At 50.3% G+C, this 9,443-nt stretch overlaps 2 protein-coding genes across 5 annotated transcripts in view; one reads left to right on the top strand and one right to left on the bottom strand.

Annotated features, from left to right (window-relative positions):
* Window positions 1–2,564, top strand: part of MORN3 (MORN repeat containing 3) — a 10,373-nt gene extending 7,809 nt beyond the window's left edge. The window contains exons 5-8 of one of the 4 annotated variants that reach the window (XM_014547055.1): window positions 903–913; window positions 1,230–1,414; window positions 1,682–1,776; window positions 1,938–2,380. In XM_014547055.1, coding sequence (XP_014402541.1) covers window positions 903–913; window positions 1,230–1,414; window positions 1,682–1,776; window positions 1,938–2,232 — 586 coding nt within the window. In that variant the 3' untranslated portion in view covers window positions 2,233–2,380. Of the gene's footprint in view, window positions 1–902; window positions 914–1,229; window positions 1,415–1,681; window positions 1,777–1,937 lie in introns of all 4 variants that reach the window. The other 3 variants (XM_014547054.1, XM_014547053.1, XM_014547052.1) reach the window with 3 other exon arrangements.
* Window positions 2,565–7,254: 4,690 nt separating this feature from the next.
* ORAI1 (ORAI calcium release-activated calcium modulator 1) lies at window positions 7,255–8,309 on the bottom strand. Its single transcript, XM_005875434.2, has one exon. The coding sequence runs from the start codon at window positions 8,255–8,257 to the stop codon at window positions 7,652–7,654; it is 606 nt and encodes a 201-aa protein (XP_005875496.1). The 5' UTR covers window positions 8,258–8,309; the 3' UTR covers window positions 7,255–7,651.
* Window positions 8,310–9,443: the final 1,134 nt, after the last annotated feature.

Below are 9,443 nucleotides of genomic sequence, written 5' to 3'. Positions count from 1 at the left end.
CCCCGCCCCACCGGCCTGCTGGCCACGCCCACATGACCGCGCCCAGACCTGGTCACCAAGCCTCCTCCCGTGCCCTCAGGGCCGCATTCCTCTGGGCCCTGTGTAACCCAGACCCCATCAGGCCACGCCCCGCAAAGCCCCAAAGCGCCACTCCAGTGTGGGTTAAGGTGCAAGACAGGACCAGATCCCTGCCCTCAGGGAGCTTATAAACAGTGGTTCTCAACCTTCCTAATGCCGCGACCCTTTAATACAGTTCCTCATGTTGTGGTGACCCCCAATTTCATTGTTACAAATTGAACGTAATTAAAGCATAGTGATTAATCACAAAAACATATGTAATTATATATGTGTTTTCCGATGGTCTTAGGCAACCCCTGTGAAAGGGTCGTTCGACCCCCAAAGGGGTCGCGACCCACAGGTTGAGAACCGCTGCTCTAAAAGGAAGGCCTAACAATAAATATGAGCAATTAGGACATTTTCTTATGGTCATAACAATCATAGCTGCACTTGTACAGTACTGAAATAACTTAATTTTCACCACAATTCTGTAATACAGGTACTCTTATCCTGTGCTTACAAATAAAAGGAGGATCAGAGAAGTTAAGTTACTTGCTCAAGGTCACACAATCTGTTAGTTGTGACATCAAAAAGTGCTAAGGAATTCCCCTTAAATTCACCACCATCAGATGAGAAGTTGAATTGACTCCCAATGAAGAGCATGGACTCCTTGGATGAACAGGCCTTGGTTTCAAATCTTGCCTCTGTCACTGCCTAGCTCTGTGACCTTGAGCAAGTCAATCAAACTCCTTGAGCTTTGCAAGCTCCATCTGTAAAATGGAGTCCTTCATCCTTCATAGAATTGTGTTTGTGAGGAGTGACGTCAGAAACAGGCAAGGAACCAGGTACAGAGTAAGTGCTGAAAAAAAACATCACCGATTCATGTTATTAGCAATATTTTTCTTACAAGTAGGAAACCATGTGGCTTGTTCAAGTAAGTAGTGGAGGCAAGATGTGAAACAGGTTTGATTCTGGAAGTCACTGACACCCCAGGGCTCTGATGTTTATAGGTCAGTTGTCCCAGACCCCACCCCATCTACCAGCCCAGCTCACTCTAATCAACTTAGTTTTGTTCTGGCTTCCTGGTGGGCCTGGTGCCCAGCCTGGGAGTGGCAGAAGGCCAGCCGGGCATGCTCTGCCCAGCACCCACACCTCCCTGCCCTTTCTTCCAGAGAATGGGAACCGCTATGAGGGCTACTGGCAGGGAGGCTTGAAGAACGGGCCTGGGCGTTTCTTCCACCTGGACCACGGTCAGCTATTTGAAGGCTTCTGGGTGGACAACATAGCCAAGTGTGGCACAATGATTGACTTTGGCCGAGATGAGGCTCCTGCGCCTACCCAGTTCCCCATTCCTCAGGTGGGCAGCTCTCACCAGGGCCCTGTGGCCACACCCAGAAAGAGACAGAAAACAGCACCCCCACCCCCCAACCACACCCAACCTGGCCTGATCCAGCCCAATCCAACCAGGGAACAGACAAGGTTTTGTTTTCAGTCTGGGTATCTCCAGGGAGGCAGGTAGCACCTCACAAGGCAGACAGCAGCCCCCAAAGCAGGCAGCACCTCATAAAACTGGCACCCTGGGACTTCCATGCTCCTCAAACCCATCCCTGCTGTTTCCCCCCAGGTCAAAATTGTAGACCCTGATGGTGTGCTAGAGGAAGCCTTGGCCATGTTCAAGAAGAAAGAGGAGCCCAGTGACACAGGAACCAGGAGGTCACGGTTAGATTCCCCAGTCCAAGCACATGCCCGGGTTGCAGGCTCAATCCCCAGTAGGGGGCGTGCAGGAGGCAGCTGATCAATGATTCTCATCATTAAATTAATGTTTCTCTCCCTCTCTCTTCCTCTTTCTGAAATCAATAAAAACATATTATTTTTAAAAGAAGAGGAAAAACAAGGAGACTGATGCCAGGTGAGGGGGTGGGCACACCTGTCACCCTCTATGTGGGTGAGGCAGCTCCCGGAGTCTGCTTTGGGGGAGGGTTTCCTTGTCCTTTCCGGTTCCTCCCCTTCAAAACCCATTTCACTGAAGACCAGTCCATTCCAGTCCTGCCCAAACCCTCCCATTTGTACCCTGGGCTTACTGGGAGGAACGCTGCTTGGAGGACTTTTTTGCCCCAGCCCTCCACTTGTCCAGTGGGCTCGTCCAGTCCTCGCTCCTCCTGCTGTGGGTATTAGGTTCGAGGAGAGGGCACTGGTACAGTGTCTTTGAAACACCAGCTCCCACCACCCCTTCACCCCTGCAGAGACTACCAGAGCTCCAGGAGAAAGTCAAGTCCGCATTACCCAACTGCTCAAACCGGTGGAGCTCCCACTGGAGGAGTGAGTGGTGACTCCGGGCACACCCTTGGCATCCTCAGAGAGCACCTCATCCTCCCAGCACTGGATCATTCTTTGTCAATAGGGGCCAGTGATTCTCTCCCCAGTTGGCCTCGGGGGCCCTCTTGTTACAGCTTTTATTCTAGGCCCCTATCCCTGAGTGCACGAGAATAAAGGAGAACCTGGTGGCATTCGCCTGGGCCTGTGATGTGAGGTTTGCGGGGCAGGAGAGCCACAGGAGGGATTTCAGGTAGAGAAGAGGGAAGAGGGCTCTGGCCTGCATGGGTTGACCCTACAGGGGAGAGAGAGGAGGTGTCTCCCAGCCTCTGAGCTCTGAGATGCTCCAGAGAGCAGAAAGCCTGCATCTGCTCACATTGGTCACTAAGATTTGGGGTTAAACCAGGGGCTCTGGACTTGGGAATCCTGTGGGAACTTTAAAAGCTACAGACGCCCACGTTCCACGCCCAGTTTCTCATCTGTCTGGGGTGAGGCCTGGGCCTTCAAAAGCTTCCCCAGATGACTTCAATGTACAGCGGGGGCCAAGAACTCCCGACTTATTGGATTTGTGACCCTTAGCCAGGGACCCCCGGGCTTCAGCTACAAAATGGGACTTAAGAGATCTCACAGGGGTATCGTGAGGATTCGCTAACAGATGTAACCATATGAGTAACATGTATTGAGGTTAGTTGTGAAGCAGATATCTGGGAAGGGCTCTGCATCACTCTAATCTAGACAACATTCCTGCACGATAAGAGAGACTCTTACATAATGAGTAGGAACATGAGCTCTGCAGCCAGATTGCCTGGGTGTGAATCCAGCGTGATTTATTAGCTGTGTGTTCTTGGGTACATCACCTAATCTCTCTGTTCTCTAGGTTTCCTCTTCTCTAACATGGGAATAACGGTACTTACCACCCAGGGCTGTTGTGGTTACTGTGAGGATCAAATAAGGCATCCCATCTCCTTCCCAGGGCGCATTTGGCATGTCCCGAAACATTTTTGGTTGTGAGAACTGGCAAGAATGCTACTGGCACTTAGTGGGTAGAGACTGGGGATCCTGCTAAACATGCTGCAGTGTAAACTCTACAAAAGAATGATTCAGCCCACCCTCAACAGTGTAGCCCTGGAATACCATGATGTTTGTAAAGGCCTCGCCAAGCACCTGGCACATAGTAAAGACTCAATAAATGTTCACCGACACTGTCGAGGTTCTCTCTGCCTCTAAGTCATAAACAGCGTGGCCTGACCCAAGGCATGGCACCTCTGACACCAGGAAGCTGAGCCTGGCAGCCTCGGGGCACAGAATTAACAGGGCACCCACTCGGGTGCCAGGCCCTATGCTGACAGCTTTACCCGTGTCCTCTCCCATGACCCCTCATCAACCTATGAGGTGTCCTATTATTAGTGCCATTTTTGTTGTTGTTAATCCTCACTCGAGGATATTTTTCCATTGATTTTTAGGGAGAGGGGAAGAGAGGGAAAGACAGAGAGAAACATTGATATGAAACAAACACATTGATTGGTTGCCTCCTGCACGAGCCCTGACCAGGGCCTGGGCTGGGGAGGAACCTGCAACCGAGGTACGTGCACTTGATCGGATTCAAGCCCGGGACCCTTTGGTCCACAGGCTGACACTCTATCCACTGAGCCAAACCAGCTAGGGCTATTAGTGCCATTTTAGAGAGGAAACTGAGGTCCAGGGAGGTTTCCTAGTCACCAAGTTATAAGTCGATTGTACTTAAACAGAGGCCTATCTGCTCTTAAGGTACAGAACAGTGGCAGTGTGTGCAAGCTACCATTTTTTTTCAGAAAAAGCAGAGGTGTGTGCTGGTTTATGTATAACTCACTCTCTACATGGGAAATAAAGTGAATTGGCAACAATGGTTGTCTTGCCCTCTCGCTGGTGTGGCTGTTGGTTGAGTGTCCTACCATGTACCGAAAGATCACCTGTTCAATTCCCAGTCGAGGTGTGTAGGGAGGTAACCAATCAATGTTTCCCTCTCCCCCTCTTCCTTCCTCTCTCTCTAAAGTCAATTAAAAAAAAATGCTATAAAACCCTAATATGCAAATTGACCAAATGTTGGAACGACCAGTCACTATAATGCGCACTGACCACCAGGAGGCAGATGCTCAATGCAGGAACTGCCCCCTGGTGGTCAGTGCGCTCCCACAGCAGGAGCGCAGCTCAGCCAAAAGCCAGGCTCATGACTGGTGAACACAGTGGTGGGAGCTTCTCCCACCCCTGCGGCAGCGCTAAGGAGCAGCGAGCAAGTGGGCGGTAAGGAGTGAGGGGTCCCGGACTGGGAGAGGGATCCCAGACTGCGAGAGGGATGTCTGACTGCTGGCTTCAGACATCCCCCAAGGGGTCCCGGACTGCGAGTGGGCACAGGCTGGGCTGAGAGACGCCCCCCCTCCAGTGCACGAATTTCGTGCACTGGGCCTCTAGAGTGTGTGTGTATATTTTTTAAAATATATATTTTATTGATTTTTTACAGAGAGGACGGGAGAGGGATAGAGAGTTAGAAACATCAATGAGAGAGAAACATCGATCAGCTGCCTCCTGCACACTCCCTACTGGGGATGTGCCTGCAACCAAGGTACATGCCCTTGACCGGAATCGAACCTGGGACCCTTGAGTCCGCAGGCTGATGCTCTATCCACTGAGCCAAACCAGTTAGAGCTGTGTGGGTATATTTTAAAGTCATTGTCTCTGGGGAGACTCAGGAACCTGGGAATAGGGGAGGGAAAAATTTCACTGTGTATCTGGAATCATGTGAATGTATTATCTATTCAAAGTATCAATAAAATTGAAATTAAAGAGACTGTGTTCTTAACTACTAGCATTTCCATAAATTGCCTGGATTTAAAAGTACCTGGAGTTAAAAATACAGTATCAGACACACCTAGGGATGGGCTTGGGTATCTGCATTTTACAAGCCAACCTGGTGATTCTTGAGTTTAGGCAAGTTTAGGGGAAAAAACTTAAGACTACCGTCATAGAAATTATTCCAGCGGGATCCCAGGTCTCTGCAGAAGCAGGGAGGTGGATCTCTTAGGAAGATGCATGGAAGGTGCCTTCGTCTTCTCTGGGGAGCAGTGGAAGGTTTCAAACAGTGGCCCCTGCCCCGTCCTAATCATCCCAGGCCAACCAGGGTGGGTCCTGGTGCACGTGCTGCAGGAGGAAGGCAAGAAACTACCACAGGAGAAAGGACGGCCCCCTTCCCCATTCAGCCCACAAAGCTGCTGTTGGCCAAGTTCAAGTCTGCACAGGACAAGGACTAGGGCCACACTTACCCCCAACCAACCTTCACTTTAGTCAGAGCACTTTGTATTTATAAAACCACTTTCTGAGACAGACAGAGCTCTCAAATGCAAAGACCCACGGAGGCCAGGCAAGTAGCATAGATGAAGCTGGCCTGGTGTGAGAAAAGAGGGAGCAGTGGAGACTGTGGCTAACATATGTCCCGAGGAAGAGGGTGGCTACAACTCACTCCTGCTCGTTGTTGCTCTACAAAAAGGTGGGCCCAGTGCTATTGCTGGATCTTCTCACTTTTTTTTTTTAATCTTTAAATTCTTTATTAGTTAAGGAATTACAAATGTGTCCTCATCCCCCTCCCCACTAACCCCAATCCTCCCCCCCCCACTCATGCTCTCATCCCCCTGTTGTCCATGTCCATTGGTTTGGCTTATATGCATGCATACAAGTCCTTTGGTTGATCTCTTCCCCTCACCCCCACCCTCCCCTACTTTCCCTCTGGGGATTGGATCTTCTCACTTCTTAAGCAAAGCCAGAATCGGACCCTGTGAATGCCCAAGACTTTCCAGGTTCGAATTCTGACCAACTGTTTAACCTCTTCAGGCATCAATTTTGTCATCTGCAAAATGGAGACAAATACTCCTGACAAAATGCACAACCTGATTATAAAAATGACAAAAAATACCAGAAAAACCAGACTGAGGCAACATCCTACAAACCACAGATCTGGACTTTTCAAAAATGTCAATGTCACAGGATAAAGAGAGGCTGTTCCAACTAAATGTAACACCCTGATCCTGGATGTAAAAACCACTGGCAGAAAGGACATGATTGTGACAAGTGGGAAAGTGAACACAAATGTTCTATTAGGTAGTAAGGCATCAACATCAGATTTCCTGAAATGTGGTTATGTAGGAGAATGTCCTTGGTTTTAGGAGAAAGTATTTAAGCATGAAGGGTCACCATATTTGCAATCAACACATATGGCTCAAGGGCAAAAACACAGTGATCCTCATCATTCATGGTTTCTGTATTTGTGAATCTGCCTACTTGCTGAGGTGGAATAAGGAACTCCGCCTTGTTTCAGCTCTCATGGTCTATTTAGTGCCATGTTTTTCACGTTGTGTGCTTTTTATTGATTTCACCACTTAAAATGGTTCTCAAGAGTAGCATACCCGAGGGCAGGAAGGCTGTGACATGCGTTACGTACCTGTGTCAGGTATAAGCTTCATTCATGCACGAGTGATAGTTCTGTTGGCCTGAATTCAGTATCAATAAGTCAACAATATATGTTCAATAAGATGTCTTTAGATAGAAACATACATAAAATCAGTTGACAAAAAATATTGTGACCAGAGGCTCGCAGGAACCTAGCCCATATTTCCCAGAGAAGCAGTGGTTCAGTATCCACTCATTCAGCGTTCACAGTGATTTTATAGAACAGAACTACTGCAAATAACAAGAAATGACTGCATTTATATTTGTTACTGTTCATGCAACTTTTTGGTAGGTTTAAAATTTCTCAAAATGTTGAGAAAAACAATCAGCTTAGAGGCTCACCTGATTGGGGCACCAAGAGAAATGATACCAGGCAGCCCAGACCCAACAAATACAGACACAAGAGGCATCCCTTATGAGTATATTTATGTGTTCACACACACGCGCACACACTCGACGCTGAACAGGGAGAAGGAGGTCAAGACAGAAAGGACAGGAAGCATCCAGATGGCACTGGCATGGGCGGGGAGGAGGGACAAAGGGAGCATTTGTCCTGGCTCTGGCTCCCATTGGTGGCCACCTAGCAGGAGGCGAATCCTGGAGCTGGAAGAACAGGAAGTGCTTATTCTCCTAGAGGAAAGTTTCAAAGTGCAGTAATTTCTCTTTGAAAAGAGCTTCTTCCCTCCATTTCTGTCCCCTGACGAAAGCCCGCACCCTATGCAGGCTGTCCTTGAGGCTGGGGCAGGACAAGGTCATGGGGAAGGGCATAAGGCCAAAGCTAGGAAGTGCCCAGGCCTGGGAGGGCTTAGGCATAGTGGCTGCCTGGTGTCAGGGGGTGGTCTCCTCTGTGGTCCAGCTGGTCCTGCAAGCGGGCGAACTCAGCCAGCTCGTTGAGCTCCTGGAACTGTCGGTCCGTCTTATGGCTGACCAGTGAGCGGTAGAAGTGGACAGCAAAAACAATGAAGACCAGGCCAAAGGGGACCATGATGGTGGTTGAGGCGATGGCGGCGGCCTGGCCTGGGGTGATGCCACCAGTGCCACCACTGCTGTCATTGGAGACCGAGCCGGCGGCTGGGGGCTTACTAGTGGGCCGCGGCTGGCCTGGCTGCCTCTTGAGGGGCAAGAACTTGACCCAGCAGAGCAGCACAACCTCAGCCAGGAAGAGCAGCGTGCCGATGACAGTGGAGAAGGCCCAGGCCAGCTCGATATGGCGATGCATGCGCTCGTGGGGTGACTCCTTGACCGAGTTGAGGTTGTGCACATTGCTCACTGCTTCGATGTTGGGCAGGATGCAGGTGCTGATCATTAATGCAAACAGGTGCACGGCCACTAGCACCGTCGTGCAGGCACTGAAGGCGATGAGCAGTCCCGGTGGGTAGTCATGGTCAGCATCCAGCTGCACCTCCACCATCGCCACCTGGGGGTAGGGGAGAGGCAGGCTGAGCACCAGGACAGTCACGGCCCACAGAGGCTTTCCTCCAGTCAAACCCTGTGACCCTGGGAAAGTCACTTGGCCTCTCTGAGCCTCAGTTTCCACATATGTATAATGGAGATCATAAGACCCATCCACTTGGGGTTGGGAAGCTGCAGAAAGTACAGGTCAAGAAAGCAGGCTTGGAGCCCAGGCTGCCAGTATTTGAATCTACCAATAGTTACAAGCTCTTGGAAAAATCCCTGAATCTCTCTGAGACTCAACTTTCTCATTTGTACAGTAGGAACATCATATTAATTCAAGGATTATTTTTAACAATTAAACAAGAGCTCCTAGCACGTAGCAAACACCTCCCAAATGGCAACCGCTGCTCTTACCACCCAGCCAGGTATTAAAAACCAACCACCACAAATGGTTAAAATTGTTTTATGCATGTCTTACTATGATAAAAAGTTTGCATTAAAAAAAAGAAAAAGAAAAAGCAACCACCCCCAACCTCCCTCTTGGCCCCACACTCCCATTCTTAAGAAGACGGGTGAGGATGGAGATGAACACCCTCCCAGGTCATTCCCAGGCCCTTTCTGAGAATACAGTGCACCAACCAACAAGGAACCACGAGCAGCTTCCCAGAAGAGATGGGCTCTAGCCAGGTGCAGTGGGACAGCCCTGGGGCCATCTACACCCCAGGCCCCAGCTCAGGGATCCAAGGCTGACGCACTAGCTACTCCCCAGTTCCTGGAGACTTATGGATCCGGGGTCACCAGGGGCATGTTCTGGGTCTGCCACCTGCTGCTTCTCACCTGGACCTTGCAAATCACCCCCAAGTGAAGGAGCCAGCGCATTAGATCTGAGCCGGGAGCAGCAGGTGCTGGGCACACTGCCAGGGCCTGCCTGCCGGGCCTGGAGCGGTGAGCACCAATGGCAATACCATTAGGGACAGTGACCCTTCATGCAGTGTCCACTTCGTATGTACCAGGCTCAGAGAGTGGGAGGTCTGATGCTGAAATGTGTCCACCAGCCCCACACCAGCCTGCCCTGACCTTTCCTTACTCCCGGGGAGGGGAGTGGGCTCCTTCCTTCCCCACCAGCTCTCCTTCTGCTTGTAATGCCTGGCCTAGTTCGCATTCATTTCTCGTTCCTCAACACTTCCTATGGCCGGGAGAGG

This window comes from Myotis brandtii, unplaced genomic scaffold (assembly GCF_000412655.1).
Source record: "Myotis brandtii unplaced genomic scaffold, ASM41265v1 scaffold463, whole genome shotgun sequence".
In the NCBI taxonomy this organism is placed as follows: Eukaryota; Metazoa; Chordata; class Mammalia; order Chiroptera; family Vespertilionidae; genus Myotis; species Myotis brandtii.
This window is presented reverse-complemented; position numbering and strand designations above follow the sequence as displayed.